Raw genomic sequence first — 17,846 nt, forward strand, 5'->3', positions numbered from 1 at the left:
TACCCATAACGGGTAGGGTAAAAATCTGCAAAAATGGGTACGGGCATGAGCTCAGATAATTACCCATAAAAAAAAACTGGTACGGATGCGGGTATGAGCACCTTGGTACCCAGCTCGCCCCATACCCGCACACTATATATTTATGTATTTTTATTTATATTTATATATTTTAGTTTATATTATTATATAAAAATACATGTCTATCGATTATAAAACATATATCAATGTTAAATCAGTACATATTTAATATAAGTGTTCGTTTATTACAACAATAAATTGTTTGAAATATTTTTAATGTTTTTAAAATTTTAAAATTATATGATATTTTATAATTGATCTATTTATTTTTAATAGGAATGCAGGTCACGGGTATGAGTACTTACATACTCATAGGGCACGAGTACGGGTGCTAACTTTGACACCCAAGCGGGTATGGGCTCGGACACAGAGATTTTTTTAAATCGCGGGTATGAGGATGAGTATTATAGTACCCTGCCCAAACGCTGCCCAGTGCCATCCCTACCCGAAGGGGAATAGACTAGGTTTTGTATGCTTGTAGTGGGTATGCATACTTCAGACACGCTCAATTCAAATATGAATAATCGATCCATATTGCCACTTGTTGTTGGATTTCCTTACTAGCATGAGCTTAAAAGTCCAATTTGTGTATTTAGCTTTCATGAATAAATCCAGGGAATTTCTTAATTCATCTTATATATTACTAGGGCATCACATGAAAATACAAAAATATCCCCAATTTCTAGAGATGCATCTTCAGATGCACCTTAAGTAAATAGAATTATAACTTAACGTTAAAAAAATTCGAAGATGCATCTTTAAAATTATTTCGGAGATGCATCTCCGGGCGGTATTGGAGCTTAAATCACGTCAGACTCTTTATCCTTTCTCATTTCTAAAAAAACACAATTTTCTCAAACTCTCTCAAAGGTTCTTCCATCAATCAAGTCCAAAATCAAACAATCAAGCTAAAAGGTTCTTCAATCATCATCAAGTGCATCAGAGACATCATTAAACACTGAAATAAACTCTAAATTTGTAAGTTCTTGATATTTTGATTTTTTTTTTTGAATTTTTGTATAAATGAGTAGAAATTGATGATTTAGGTAAGAAATGAATAGAAATTGCATGAATGATAGCTTATACACACTGTCATATCCTAAAATTTACCCTCAATTTTTTTACATTTTGCTTAGTTTCATTTGCATACATGGAATCATATCATGCATCATCATAACTTTCGCATGACCTTTGCATTAGGTCAATGGTTCACAAGCATGACTACATTCTTGGTTTAATCTTAACATTATGTTTTTTTTGTACTTTAGTTTACTTATCAACTAACCAAAGCATCAATAAGACACGGTACTTGTTTGTTCCCTTGTTCATGTAGGTGATCACTCCTCAATTCAAGACAAAACAAAAGGTCATTTTTTTTCTTCAAGAAAGATGCAATTGTGGTTCTTTGATTCAATGGTGATTCATTTGTTTATATCCATCCCATTTCATCCAACCTTCAAGCCATCTTCAAGATCATTCAAGCTTTAATCAAGTTTTCCTTAAGGGATATTCATTCCATCATCATTTTGGCTTGGGATGCAAGAGATTTTCAAGTTTGCACAAGTTTGGTTGACCTAATTTGCATGTGTGACTTACTTTTGGTCCAAACCCCATAACTTCTTCAATTTTCAACCAATTGACAAACTTCTTTGATCCAAATGTTCCTAATGAGCTCCTCTACAACTTTGCTTCAAGGCTCAAACATCAATTCAACCCTCAAGGACCTCAATTTTGGAAAGGGTTAAGTTGCCAAAATGGGTCAAACCCTTGTCATGACCCCCACTTGGCAGCCATGTCATTTTCAGCTCAAGCATAATTTTGATCTCATTACTTTTTCCTTTTGTTAAGCTTATGTCAAAGTTCATTTGACCCAAGTTTAGCTCAAATTGCACGAGGGAATCAAAAGTTTTGGTGTCATGAACTTGGAGTCTCAAGATGCCCAAAACATGCCAAGGTTGTTTGACCAAATGTCTGACCTAGAAGGTGTGTCATGACCTGAACTTTGAGACTATGCCATTTTCAACTCAAGTTTCCTCTTGATGTTATTCCTTTTGCATTCAATTCTTTGCAATGAAAGGAACAAAATGCACGAAGCAAAATTAAAAACGCACGAGTGGATTCCATTTGGCCTAAGTGGAAACATGATGCCATGAACTCTGTTTTGCACGCAAGTTTCAGGTCACCAAATCATTCATGCTTCAATCTGGGACCACTTGCGCATGTACAAACTTTGCGTGACACCAAAACGCGTGCAAACAAGCCTCAAACCACCAAGTTTCATATCCAATTCACATTTTCCATGCCTCACTTCACACGGGTGCAGAATTGAGAAATTTCAATCCTAATTCACATGATTTCAGATCCATTTCACATGTGTGATCTGCTCAACATATTTCCTATAAATAGGGGAGTGATTTGCCTTCATTTGCAAGCTTGAACAGCCAGAAAATCCATGCTTCACTTGAACTCGATATCACTCCAAAACTAGTTTGTGTTTTCTTCGATTCAAGCTCTTCCAACCTCAAATATTTTCCTAGAAAGCTTCATCGGTATCATCTGAAGCTGGTTGCATCACCATTTTGCCTTGAAACCTCTTGCATTATGCTTTCCATTTCTATCATTGTTGACCTTCGAAGCTTCAACTGGAAAGGTAGCTACGAGTTAAATCCTTGAGCAAATAAGTTATCAGTCTCTTCGCATTGTTCCACTGATAAAAAGTCATATACTACCATTCATTTATCTTTTGTTTTAGTCATTTAATTTAACTTTGAACACTTAGGATTCTTCGTGCTCTTAAGCAAAATTCTCCTTACTCAGAGCCAATCAATGACTCCGATGTAGGGAGACATGAACGATGATGTGTTGAGAAACTAACTCCATGCTTGGGTGTTGCTAAAAACACGAGTTCGTGATTTGCAGAAATCGAGCTCAAGGTTGAAGACGAAGTTGAACTGCATGCGTTTTGATGCCAAGATTCAAACTCAACCAATCACATTGTGCCAACCTGTTTTTTTTTGGATTTCTTGACCGTTGGCACCTATTTTTTTCTCTTTCATTTCTTTTCCAATTAACTTCTCCCTCAATTTTAATTCAATTTGACCCAAATTTTTTACACAAAGTCTCTAAAAATATTTTGCATCACATACATTTTTCTCACATTTTTAAAATTATTTTTTCATTTTTTGGTTATTTTTTATTTCATTTTTCTTTTTAGTTTCTTTTTGCAATTTACTTTTTAATCATTCTCAAACCTTTTTGCATCCAACTTTTGAAATCCATTCATGAATAATATTTGAGACTTTATATTTTTCTTGATCATTTATTCATTGTTTTGCTTATGGTTTGTAATTTTCTCTTTAATTTTCCCTTTTAATCAATTTTAAATCCTTTTTTTGATTCTTTTTGTGCAAATTGATGTTTGAGCTTGAGTTTTTGACTTGGTTGATCAATGATTCTACATTTCAAGTCATTCATAGATGGTCTCTTAGCTTGATTCAATATTCTCTAATTCTATATGTTGCTAGGTGATCATTTGATCATATTTTTGACACTTTGAGTTAGTGATAGGTCATCCCTAAGTTGTGTCATATGTTTGGGTCCCTTGACTTGTTTGATAGTGGATCCTAAATCAAACAGTTGAGCTTGCTTTCATTTTTCCTTTTGTTCTCTTCTTTCTTCTTTGAGTTTTGAACGATGGTGTTTCATGCCTTAAGAGTTTGATTTTGTATCAACACCCTAACATGATTGCCACATAAATTGTTTGCCTCATAATCACTAACTTGTTACATCTAACCTTCTAAAATTTTCCTTATGCAATTTACTTTTGTGCCTTTATTTTATGCAATTTACTTTTATATCTCATTATTCATCATCTTATTTCATACATTATTTATCTTGTCTTATTCATCTTATGCTTCTTATCTTATGTTTGGTTTTGCTTGACAAACTCAATGAATCAAAACATGATGAAATTGATAGACTTGATCCTTAAGACCCATGCTTAACTTGGAGTGATACTTTGGACTTTGGACATAGGACTTAGACCTATGGTTGATTGGGAGTGACCTTGGACTCTTTGGCCTCTTGATCACTTACACCTAGTTCATATGTTGAACTTTTAAATTTGTGACCTTGTCATCTTGTATTTTGTTCTTTGCCTTATGTCTCTGTTTATCACATTCATTTGTTTAGATTAGCACACATTAGCACACGCATGGCTTACTCTTGGGCTACCTAACAATGTGACCTAAGCTTAGTACACTTTTGCACCCATATGGATTACCCTTGGGCTATCTAAAAATGAGACCCTAGGCTAGTCTTTGTATGGACATGTATTGTGTTTTATCCATCTCTCTCCCTTTGATTTAGCTTGATCAAATTTCATTTGATCAACTAGATCCTTTGACTTTGCACACATTCCATTTGTCTTTGTCAATTGACGATAAGTCTCTTGGTCACTTGATGGGACTTGTCTCTATTACTTTGGAGCTCCAGGTTCTCAACAAGTACAAGACCTCAAGCTCAAGTCAAGAAATCAACCATCTGCCTCATTCTTACTGAGCATCCCTGAGGACCTGTTTCAACAACTTGTCAGACATTGACAAGGATTGCATGTCATGAGCCTTAAGCAATAGAGAAGCGGTGAGAGGGAGCATTCTTATCCTCATTTTGAATATTTTGGGTATGAGACGAATGACCCAATTGCTCAGAGTGTTCATCTTTATTCATAGACTTTAGTGCAATTCAAGTCAATTAACTGTCAAGTCTGCAGCTAGCCCCGTGGCTCACTATCTCAAGTTCCTCTTAGTTTAAACACCATAATTTACTTTCCTTATTTGGGTTAATCACCTTCATGGTTAACACCCATTTCTTGGTTTTTGACACCACCTTTTATCGTTTTGTTCTTGGTTATGACACCACAATTTGGGTTAATCACCTTTATGGTTAACACCCCTTTCTTGGTTTTGACACCACCTTTTATCTTTTTGTTCTTGGTTATGACACCACAATCTAGGTTAATCACCTTCATGTTTAACACTCTTTTCTTGGTTTTGACACCACCTTTTATCTTTTTATTCTTGGTTATAACACCACAATTTGGGTTAATCACTTTCATGGTTAACACCCTTTTATTAGTTTTGACACCACCTTTTATCTTTTTGTTCTTGGTTATGACACCACAATTTAGGTTAATCACATTCATGGTTAACACCCCTTTCTTGGTTTTGACACCACCTTTTATCTTTTTGTTCTTGGTTATGACACCATAATTTGGGTTAATCACCTTCATGGTTAACAACCTTTTCTTGGTTTTGACACCACTTCTCTACTTATTTTTTGGCCTTGGTTTCAAAACCGCTTCAGTCAATTTCTAGCCTTTTTTGGTTTAAACACCACCCTCAATCACATCTTTCTTTCAGTCTTAGTCCTTCGAACCATGGAGCTTTGACTTCCTTATTGCACTATGAGGATACGTAGGCACGATGATGTGATTTTTGCCGAACAATTTTCTTTATTTTTCCCTCTTTTTTCCTATGATTCCACGAACTACGGAGCTCTGATTTTCTCATTGCACTATGAGAATACGTAGGCATGATGACCCCAATCCTCCTCAAGAACTCTCTTTCTAACACATTTTCTGTTTTGTGGGTACATGAAGATAGTAACACCCATCTAAACAAAGTGCAATCAAAACGGTTCTTATGGAGTACCACGGATGTAGGGGTGTTAATACTTTCCCCTTGTATAACCGACTTTCTTACCTGTTTCTCTTTTCCCTTGGGTTTTATCGATATTTTCCCTTCCCTCTTTTGGGATAAATAAAGTTAGGTGGTGACTCTGTTGTATGTTCGATTGTGCGATACGTTCGGTTATATTTTGGCTAGCTTCATATACCGTAAAACATGTTTGTTGGTTGAAAATAACGATCAAACTATTATTTTTGGGGTTTAATGGTCTGCATTGCCGCCATTGAAGGACCTGAAAAAGTTGCAGAAAATTCTGGATAAGCATATCTGGAATTTCTCAATGTTTAGATTGTAGTAATCGGAGATGCATCTCCGTAAACTATCAGTCTGTTATTTTTATTTTTTTGCTTTTAGGTTTGCTTGTATTAATTGTTTGGTTTACTTATGTGCATTATGACTGATATAGACGACAAACTAAGGCATAAGAGGATTGTACAACATGCATCAGTGCAGAGGGAGAAAAGTCAGGTTTCAAAAGCTCTTGTTCACTCTAGCCATGCGGAGGCATCTATTTCTGGGGTTCATGATTCTCCATCTTCTTCTTCTTGTAGGAGACGAGTTTCACCTACCGATGCATCACTACCTTTATCCTCATACAGGTGACAAGTTTCACCTATTCACCCGCCAGAGGTACCCGAGTCACGGTGGTACATGAGACAACAGTTCCACCTCAGGTACCGGAGGTACCTCATGCTGATAAGGCTTTTGAGTAAGTGCCACCTCCGACTGATGAAGTTGTTGAGCCATTTCCACCTTCGACTGATGTGGATGATGAGTTAGTGCCACCTCAGGCATTTCTAGGAAGCCCTTTAGACTTGTCATTGATGCCTCTGTATCCAGACCAGACTGCCAGACATATCTGGGATGGAGAGGTAAAATTAGTTGGATTCATTCTTTTTAAATTATGTTTATTATTATATTACAAGTTTATGATATTGATTTATTTTTCTGCATGATCGTGATCCGCTTAAGTTTATTAACCATGGACTGAAGATTACTGGCTTGCCTCAGCCGAATGAGGAATGATTTCAAGATGCTTTGTCTTTATATGGGGTGAAGGACTTGTCCATGACCAGTTATGTTACGGTTAACCATGGGATGCTTAATGCATTCGTGGAGATACGACACACCGAGACCTCGTCATTTCATCTCCCGCTTAATGAGATATTTATCACACTCGATGATGTGTCATCTTTTTTACATCTTTCGATCAGGGGGAAACTTCTAGATCATATGAGGATTGACAGAGACGTGGAACTCAAGATGATGGTAGACTATATGGGAGTTGACATAGAGGATTCCATGAGGGAGTTTGAAAAAACTAGAGAATGCCATGCTAGGTTTGAGTTCTTGAAAAAGGTATATACATATGAGATCTTAAGAGTTGGGGAGGCTAGAGGCGATGACGAACGGGTGGGGATCCATATAGCGTATGCTATGAGAGCAGAACTATTATATTTGGTTGGCACTGTTATTTTTGTGGACAAGAGTGTCACTTATACACATGTCGTCTACCTATGGTACTTTGAGGACTTCGAGTGGATCCAAAAGTACAATTGGGGGGTTGCATGTTTGGTCTACTTGTACTCGAAGTTATCAGAGGGATGTAGGTGGAAGACGAAGCAGGTCACAGGCAGAATCACACTACTGACGGTAATAGTTATTGTTTTTTTTAATGCTTATGTGTCATTTTCATTGCATTTTTGCAATGCCCTAACTGATGATTCGTGTGTACCGACTTACACTTTTCAGGCTTGGATCCTCCAGCACTTCCCGTGCATATTTGTCTGGTAGTGTGTACCAGCTTACATTGAGGATATGTCGCGTGCTTCTGCATTTTCCCCGTTCAAAGGGAATCAGACAATATAATCGTTCAGAGTGTATCTTGACCGTTTGGTTGCCGAGGATATGCACTTCAACAACTATGTCGATCACCATGAGATACGACCATTTGACAACATAGTGTCACACTCGGGATGGTTAGCTTGCGGCTCACGTCTCACATTTCCTCATCTTCCTGAGCGTGTCATGTGGCAGTTCGACTACACTCAGAATATTCCCAGACACTCCGTTGTCTTTACTCCTCCTGCTATGACACGTAGAGAGATGGATCCCACGTTTGATGATTATCTTAGTCATCTGGTACCGGGGGAGGGGTGGAATAACATAGTTGAGAGTGAATAGAGCTACGTCGACGGATACATCAGGTGGTTCTTCAGGGTGTCACATTTGTATATGGTGTAGGCTTTTCTAGAAAATTCATCGAGGCCAGCTCATCAAGACATACTAAAGGAGGAGCAAACACAATTAAATCATGCTCATGATGTCCTGCCTAGATGTCATCGCATAATGGAGATTGCATAGGCAGACATTGATAGAGGTATCTTCCCTAATGGGTCTGAGGTGAGGCATGTGCTAGATGCTATTATAACGGAGGTACGGGGGACACTGATGTACTGAAAACAGCAAAGGACGGGGGTAGTGGACGCCGATGAGCATGAGAAGCCAAAGGAGCTGTAGTACGACATACATAGTAATCTATAATAGTTGTACTTTGGATTCATTATGAATTGAATTTTATTTTCACTTCATTTAACTTTATCGTATATTTCGACTTTATTTATACATGTCATTTTTGACCATCTGAATTTATATATGTCAGTTTTTGCATATCGATTGTATGGTTTAAATCTTATCACATAGCAAGCTTCTTATCATTTATAAATCATCACTTTCATCTGTGCAACCATAAAAAAAACATAATTTGCACTGTTCTTATAGGGTACGAAGATGCATCTCCGTAAATCCTAAACGGAGATGCATCTCCGAATCAATAAATGTGTAAAATTCCATTCAGAGTGAGATTTATGATATGTTTTAAAATATTTCGGAGATGCATTTTCGGATTACTTAACGTTTTTATTTTAACAAGATGATTCTGGAGATGAATCTCCAAATTTGAGAAGCATTTTGGATTTTCCATAAGGTGTTTTTCTACCTCATAGGATAAGATAAGAATTTCCATAAATCTAACCTTTATAAGTTCTTCGACGACCCTTCTAGCCGCTTGACTTTCTCAGGTGTCTAATTTCGACATTGTTGGGCCACATATGGTATATTTTGTCATAAGGCCAATGATTTACAAGCGACCTCAAGGCTAAGCCTTAATACCTCTCTTGTCGACCAAGCGAACAAGTTGTGGTTTATTTACAGCAATATGGTAATTTTTTTCTTGTGCGAACTTAGAAAACCTAACCCAACTCTAATGACCTTTCACAAATCATTTCTAACGTGGATTTCAACAAAATCTATGTTGAGTTTTGGAAGCTCTACCTTCCTATTTGCTTCCATGGATATAGCTTTATTGTCTCCCTTTTCCTCATCTTTATGGTTGCTTTTCTATCTGAGTATTTATATCTACCAATTCTCTAGGTGTCGTTCTATGAATTGTGATTTCCTTACATAATTGTTGTTTTGTTAACCAGGCTAGAAATCAATAGAGTTGTTGTCGTTCCAAGAATTGTGATTTCCTTACATAATTGTTATTTTGTTAACCAAACCATAATAAAAATCTATTCGAAATGAACTGAAACGTTTCAATTTACTTAGAACTGAATCGAACCAAAATTATTGGTTCGGTATACGTTTATAAATTCTGAATCGTATAAAACTTATTTTTATTATTTTTAATCTTCAGTTTCGATTCAGGTCGATTTCAGCTTTGATACGATTCTAGAATTGTTTTGTGCAATATGATTTGGTTAACTAACCAAACATAACAGTTCAATTATTTTAACTTCAGTTTGGTTCAATTCAACGGTTCAGTTCATTTTGTGGTTTATTTTAACAACCCTAGAAATCATGTGCATGATGCTTCCAAATCCATTATAAGCACGACAACCTTATTGATACTGGTGTGTAATTTTACTTTCAAGTGTAACATTTACTACTTCACAAATGACTTCTAATGTGCCTTCCTAGGATGTGGTTGTAAATAGTATTTCACTTTAATAGATCTCTGTGTCACCCCTGAACTCCACGGTGCCACCAAATCCTTGGATGTTCCATTTGTAATAAGGTTGAAACATTGGTCTCAGACCTAAATTGTTGCACATTTATGCATACATCATGTCACAAGAGCTCCCTTGATCCATCATTATACGACGAACATCGTGACCTGCCGTCACCCCTCTTATCAAAATGGCTACGTCGTGATCACCATTAACTTTCTCGTCGTCATAGAATGACAAGGGAGGTATCTACTTTACTTTTGGGTTTCTAGAAGGTGCCTAATCATTTGGACTTTTCTTATGCTCTTGGGGGGGGGGGGGGGGGGGGGGGGGGGGAGGGGGGACATATCACTTCGTTTGAGCGGGGAAGGCCCTTATACATGATGAGTGATTTTATGTGTAGATCTTCCCATGAGGTACATAATCGTCTGTCGACACAAGCTACATTATCATCTATCAACACAAGCTACATTATGGATGTCCTCCTAACGACTTAAAAATCCCATTGGAGAATGGGAATGGAGAATAGGTTTGATAAGTGTTTCTAATCTTCGTCTCCATCATCTTGGAGTGATTTCTTCGACCACGCTCATGTCGTGCACGGGTCGAGATCCCATTGTGCAGCGATTTATTATTTAATCCACTTGGAAACATAGGATTGGATCGCACCATGGTCTCATACTATAGCGAGGTGATTTTCAAAGTCTTTTTCTTCTTTTGGAATAGGCATGCATCACACCGCATTCCTTCCTGAGTGTGGGGTAATTTTTACTAAATTTTTCATTTTTTCATACTTTTATGTGCCTTTCTTGCTCCAGCTTTCGTGACCATAACGCCCACCATGTATAAATGTTGCAAAGTTGTCTAGTTAGACTAATTTAAGGTGCAATGAGACTTTACACAATTGTCTCAACTCTTGTTATAACTTGTATAAATCACGCAATGTTATAAATCTAGGCTTTGGGGGATTTCTTTCTTTATCCCCGTTCGAGTTGGGCCACATGTGGAGCATTTCCTATGGGAGAAACCTACCTAGTAACCTCTGCATGGACCTCCTGCCCCCTAAATTGTTTAAAAAGTCTAAACAATTCTTTTGACCCATAAATAAAAGAAATATTTTTTTTACTCATTTTCACATTTCGCAGATGATAAAGTTCTCATTGTTGCCTTTTTCTTTCCCCTCTTCTTCTTCATTATGAGGAATTTTGCAATGAAATATATTCATGGAATCGTATGCTTGAAAATTAAAGGGGAGTATTATATCCTTTGGTCATATTATGTAGCGCTGGAGGGAAAGTACGTGGTCATATTGTTTCTTAGACTCACTCTTTATTGACAAGGACGGAGTCAGAAATTTTAAGTAGTGGAGTATATATATATATATAATATATAATATATATATATATTATATATATATATATATATATATATATATATATTATATATATATATATATATATATATTATATATATATATATATAATATATATATATATATATAACATTTCATTTCAAAAATATAAATATACATTATAATTGTTCTAATGATTTTTTATGTTCTGAAAATATTGAATGATTTTCTCATTTTCAACATCAACAAAAAATATATATTATGTGTTTGAAGATTAGGAGTTGATGATTGCTTGTTGATTTTCTTTTGAAATATTTTTCCATTGCTTATTACTAAGAACAATAAAAAATCACAATTAAAATCATATTCATAAAATTCATACTAATACTATAAAATTGATACAAACACAACAATTTTAAATAAACACTACAAACGTCTAAAATTAAATTTTCTTTCATTAACACAATATCAAATCAATAAGATAATAATATATTTTTACTCTTATTACAATAATAAAAATAATATTATAAATTCATAAAAATTAAAATTAAAAAATGGAGAAGAAAGTAATAACATGGATGCTATAAAATAAACACTACAAAACTCTAAAGTTAAATTTATTGTCATTAACACAATCTCAAGCTCAATAAGATAATAATATATTTATATTTTTATTATAATAATAAAAATAAATTATAAAAATTAAAAATTAAAATTAAAAAATGAAGAAGAAACTAGTAACATGGATGCACTTTACACTGAGAGAAAGAGTAATATGAAAAGTGATTTGTTTATACTTGGAAAGAATCAAAAGAGAATTAATAGGAATAGGAAAAGAAAAGTTGATTTTTTTTAATTTTATTTAAAACATTTATTTTATTTATTATATAAAATTAATTATTTTTTAAATAAATAAAAAGCAAACAATTAGATATTTTAAATGGATTGGGATAATTGATGTGTGAGAGAAACTAAATTATTTGATAATATTTATTAAGTGCGGGTCATTATAAAAAAAAATTCCTAATTTTTAATACAATTAATATATTAATATATTGCTTATAATATAAATATTGAATAAATGGTCATTGTGGTGGGGGCATGGGCACACCCTTGCTACAAACTACCTCCGTGCTTATCGACATATTACGTCTCTATGGGGTCTTTTGATGTCCTTTAAGTGGACCAATAGTAGTTTCCAATGGAATATCGGAGATTGAATATGCATCTTGATTACATTTGGATGTCATCCATGTACTATAAATTTATTGGACGGTGTCGCATCAATCTTGTCGGGTGTGGGAACATCCACAAACCATTTGGAGGAACTAACTTCGATGAACTAAAGTTGATGACGCATATACAATTGTATATGTGTCATCAACTTTAATTCTTGCTTTCTGATGTATGATGTCATATTTTAGAATATTAGATTTTGAATTCCCCTTAGCAGGTTCAAGCAAAGTCTTTTGATTTTATTTTGAATTTCCCTTAGTTATTATACATGTTTAAAATTGATTTTGACATGTTTAACTGTCACGTTTAATTGCTCTCAAGTAAAATTTATTATGTATCAAGAATTGATTCTAAATTGATGTTAGAATTTGAAAATTTTGAATCTCCAAATAATTTGTTCACAAGAATTTATTTTTTAACTCACTTTAACATATGTCCAAACATAAATCAATATATATTCAACTCACTTTAAATAAAATCAAATTTATAAAATCAATTTATGAACCAAACACTCACAATGTAAGTTAATTGGAATTAAGGAAAAATTAGTGCCACCAAATGACATGTAAAATAAATAAAAAGGACCCAAACTTAAAGTGCCCAAGAAGATATTCCATTATGTAGCACATGAATTCCCCTCCTTTTATGTATATAAAACACAGTGCTTCCCTCCTTCCTGATTCATTGAAACAAAGGACTCCCATTTGTGACAAGGCATGCCCATTCAAAAATTGTTCAGATCTTTATCTCTATGCTGGTTCAGGCATAAACATGCACCCATTCTTTTTCCAAATCCTGAAAATAAACTTTTATTGGCCTTTGGTACTGTCACACTAGACGATGCTTGCATGTCCAGTTCAGGTATCGGCTGCGGCTGCACGTTCATTTCCATCGTAATGGATGAATCAACTTCCATAATAACTGACTGGCCATATATTAGACAAACAGTTGTCTTCCTAACAATCAATCCATGCCCAAAAACCACATGAATCTTGACATCGTCACCAGGTTCTAGATTTGATGTTACATTCTTCCAATCTTCATCAATAAAGGACACGACTGTGTCTCGTTTGTATATATGGATGGTGCACTTTGTGTAATTAATGATCAAGACACTAGTAAGACATTCAACTGCCATGGTTTCAGATTTTGATGAATAAACAACACGTAAGACTATTCCCTCCATTGGACAATCAATATCCTTGGGAATATAAAATGGTGCTGAAGATCCATCACTTGTATAGGCTAACCAAGAAGGATAAATACCACCCGGAAGGAAAAAATTGCTTGAATCATTGGTTGTTAATTCCTGTATCATAAGCATATGTGTAGTTATTTATGCAATTATGCTATTAAAATTAGAAAGCTAGTTGAAAGAAACAGCCAAAAGGATAGAGAAGGAACCTGTGGTATGCGCTTGCAAAGAGTATCTATGACAGTGTGGCAATTTCCCATTCCAATCAAATGTGATTTCAAGGAAAGATTTGAGACTAGCGAGTCTTCCAAATCTGTACAATTAATATCATGTAGAATTCTTTGTAATTCTTGAGCTAGTTGAATCTTTGAGTGGCATTGTATCCAAACAGTTCTGAGTTGTGAAAGGCTCCTAACGATTGGTGTTAGAAAGCCCAAGTTATTATCCTGTACATTGATGGAAGTTAAAGACAAGGCCATGTTTCCAAATTGAGATATACGGGGTAGAGAATTCATTGTTGGTGACATCCAAGACCAAATAACAGAAGGAAAAACATCAAATGATAATCCCTCATATCCACAAAGAGATATATATCCGATGCTTTTTGATCGTACTACTGAATACATCTCCTCTTTCACACCTGTATCTTTTATGACCAGTGTTGTCAAGGATTCCATCTGCACTATGCTTTCTTCCAACTTGCCAATCTTTGAACAACCGGAAAGGATGAGAGTTTTCAAAGACTTCAATTGATTTATCTTCTCTGGGAGATTGCTAAGACTTGTACAGTCTTTAAAATTTATCAGAAGAAGATTCCTCAGTTCCCCAATTGACTGGTGTACCACAGACAAGCTTGGACAGTCCTTCATAATGAGCTTTTCTAGATTTGGTAATTTTGAAAAGTCAGGAGTGCTTGTCAAGTACTTGGAATGACTCAGATTGAGAATTTTCAGCTTCTTCATCAACTGCAAAGAGATAAATGTTTAAAACAAAAAATGAAATTTATGGTAGCAACAATAACTGCATAGTTATCAAATTGTAGTTTCAAAATAAAATATCTACATCTCACCTTTGTTTCATTCCAAACTTGTTTAATATTGCTGTGTTTTAAGTCAAAAACAACTAGATTTCCCATATAAAAGTCACCAGGTATACATTCACCAGTAAATCCTTGCCAATGGAGCCATCTCAGTTCTTGAGAAAGATGCCCAAAATCTCCAATAAGATCAACGTGGTGAAGTTTTAAAAGTCTCAAATTCTTCATCTCCTTGAAAGTATCAGTTTTGAAGCAAAGATTGCCGGTGCTTTGCGAATTCAAAACCAATCCTTCCACAGTTTTTGTTCCCTGCGTGTAAAGAAAAAGTATTGATAGGAAGGGGAAACATTATTTGTTTGCATGTAAGAAAGTGATACAAAAAGCTGCAGAGGAGCATCCAAATGTGTTTGTAATGAGCAATTGAACATGACAATGAAAACAAAATCAGATCATGCATCGAACAATTTGCAGTCAACGTTAGTAAGAGTGACAAAAATTACAAATAAATAAAGAATCTTAGTAAGGTGATGGAAGATGATCAAAAGTTTCAAATTCTATACAGAGAAAGTTCTTACACTATTATCTGTCAATACTTTATGTGCATCCTTGTGAACCCACAATCGACTACGTTTCTCAGGCTCTTTCATTGATTCTTTACGAACAATCTCTCTTCCCATGTCTCGTAGCAAACCATGCATTCCAAGCTTGTTATTCTTTTCGACTTTTAGGAGGCTGCGCTCTATGAGGACAGTTATTCCAACCTCAGAATGAAGTCCACAGCCGTCTAGAATCTCTGAAACATGGGCCCTGTCCTTCCCAATAAAGAAACAACAAATGTCAAGAAATATATCCTTTTCAAGATCATCCTCTAAACCTTCATAGCTTATTTGGAGTTTGTCCTGCACTTTATCATTTGGAATTCTCTCTAATTTTGATAGTACATTTATCCAGTGTTGTTTTGGCCTGTCGCGCAAGTAAGATCCAATGACTTCAAGGGCCAGTGGTAATCCTCCACAGTAAGCAACTATACTTCTTGAGAGTTCGGTGAAGTCGTCTTTTGGGCTTGGCTCTCTAAAAACATGCCAGCAGAAAAGCTCAAGGGACTTGCTTTCGTCCATTTCCTTTATACTATAGATACGGTCGACTTTGAGTAACTTAAGTATACGCAAATCCCTGGATGTAACAATCAATACACTTCCCGAAGCAAAACATTTACGATTTCCACATAGGGCTTCTACTTGCTCAAATGTGCTCACGTCATCGAGCACAACGAGTGCCTTTTTTCCCATAAAACTTTTCTCAATTGTGGTTATCCCGTCTAGAGTGCTATCTATCTTCTCATTTGTTTTCAAGACATATGAAAGAAGCTGTTCTTGTAAATGATTAATCTCTTCGACACCTCTTTCGCAAACTTCTCTAATATCTCCAATGAAACGGTGATCTAAAAATTTGCCATTAAATTTGTTGTAGATAGCTCTAGCTGTTGTTGTTTTACCAGACCCAGCCATACCCCAGATCCCTATCAAGCAAACTTTGCTTGAATGATTTTCAATAAACTGAATCACTTGCTGCACACGAGTATCCAATCCAACTGGAAATTCGGTAATTTTCAATGATCTGCTTTTTAGCTTTCTCAAAACATCTTTAACTATTTCAGAAATCAACTCAACTTCATTGCTTCAATAAAACACAAAGAATGAATATAAATAAATCTCTGAAAGCTGAAAAGCATGCTTCATTTCCAAAAGAAAAGGCTACAACTTCCCTACCACCACAAAAAGTTTTGTATACTACCCAACAATCAGATAGATGATATGACTCTGCTTTATTCTAACATAAAGTGTCTGTTTGGCTTTACTTTGGTGGTAGGAAAAAGTGAAAAGTGATGTAGAATTGATTTCTCACAGGTTTGGTTTTTCTAAGATGTAGTTGATTTTATCTTTAGAATTGATTTTACTTAAACTAAGATTCGTAGATTTTGAATCTAAAGCTGAAATATATTTTTCAACTTATTATTACAAAAATATATCTAAAACCAATTTATAATTTGTTTCCATTTTGGAAGAGACAAAATCAATTCTAGAGGTGTAAAATTGTTTTTGACATGTTTGTTTTCTTAAAAGTATAATTGATTTTGCTTGCATAATTGCTAGGATTTAAAGCTGTGTTTGTTTTCTTAAACTTGACTTTATCATTGAAATTTGTTGTTCAACTCACTTTTGCTTAAATATACTCAAACACAAATCACTTGTATTCAACCAGAATCAATTCTACAAAACCAATTCAATCAGGCGGAACCAAACACACACTAAGTTAAAATTGGAGTGTTTTGTATGAATTTTACATCTTTATTATCTTTATTGATAAATGTAACTAACTTTCTGAAGTGATTAATTAAGAAATCAGCAAAAGAAAAAGAAGAAAGAAAGTAACCTGAAGTTTTTGGTATGCCATCCAGATATATTTGCAGCTTCTGTCAGTACAGTCATCCAGTTGGATAACACATGTTCCATCCTTTCTCCTCCGGGAAGTCTTCTTTTTGCAGTTGAATGCAAAGCTTTTCTATAACCATCCTTCTGATGACGCACAACCGCCGGGTCAACGTAGTAAAATACGGGAACAACCACCTGTCCATTAGTTTTGCGGCAGTTCATGATGTGAACAAGCTCTCTAAGACACCAGCTAGATGTGATATAAGCTTTGGAGAAAACAACAATGGAAATACGAGAGAGTTCAATTGCTCGCAATAATTCTGGTTCCAGATCCGTTCCCTTTTCAAGATTCTCGTCGTCAAGAAAAGTGTGGATTCTGGCGTCTGAGAGGGACTTGTGGAGTTGAGGAACGAAGCTACGACGAGCGTCTTCGCCTCTGAAGTTGAGGAAGACGTCATAGAGGAATTGAGGAGCGGCGGAGGAGGAGGAGGAGGAGGACGGTGAAGGCATTGATCTCACTCGGTGTTCAATGAGATGTTTTCAAGTCAACTCTTAGAGATTATGAAGTCCCAATATGGAGTTCATAATAATTGGGTAGTAGATAGATGGAATAGAGGCATGCGCTGGTTTTTACAAGTCTTTAAGAAAATATATTTTTTATTTCAATTTTTTTTTCCTATAGCATTTATTTTTTATTTATAAAAAGAAAATGTGTTGCAGTTTTGAGGATTTTGTGTTAAATGTCTTTTAAATTTAAATTG

General features: G+C 35.2%; 1 protein-coding gene across 1 annotated transcript; it reads right to left on the reverse strand.

The window, feature by feature from the left end:
* Positions 1 to 12,895: 12,895 nt before the first annotated feature.
* Positions 12,896 to 17,702, reverse strand: LOC127076558 (disease resistance protein RUN1). Its single transcript, XM_051018243.1, has 5 exons — positions 17,087 to 17,702; positions 15,229 to 16,330; positions 14,687 to 14,962; positions 13,827 to 14,582; positions 12,896 to 13,731 (listed from the first exon to the last, which is right to left on the reverse strand). Exons 1-5 carry the CDS (start codon positions 17,593 to 17,595, stop codon positions 13,147 to 13,149), a joined length of 3,228 nt encoding a protein of 1,075 aa, XP_050874200.1. The 5' UTR covers positions 17,596 to 17,702; the 3' UTR covers positions 12,896 to 13,146.
* Between the last annotated feature and the right edge of the window lie 144 nt (positions 17,703 to 17,846).

This window comes from Lathyrus oleraceus, chromosome 4 (genome assembly GCF_024323335.1).
Source record: "Lathyrus oleraceus cultivar Zhongwan6 chromosome 4, CAAS_Psat_ZW6_1.0, whole genome shotgun sequence".
In the NCBI taxonomy this organism is placed as follows: Eukaryota; Viridiplantae; Streptophyta; class Magnoliopsida; order Fabales; family Fabaceae; genus Lathyrus; species Lathyrus oleraceus.

Excerpts from the sequence above, each read along its gene's own strand:
- LOC127076558 (XM_051018243.1), bottom strand. The coding sequence starts at position 17,595 with ATGCCTTCACCGTCCTCCTCCTCCTCCTCCTCCGCCGCTCCTCAATTC. Across the intron at positions 14,963-15,228 it reads AAGTATTGACAGATAATAGT|GGAACAAAAACTGTGGAAGG; the intron begins GTAAGAACTTTC and ends CTTTACACGCAG. Across the intron at positions 13,732-13,826 it reads TTTGCAAGCGCATACCACAG|GAATTAACAACCAATGATTC; the intron begins GTTCCTTCTCTA and ends CTTATGATACAG.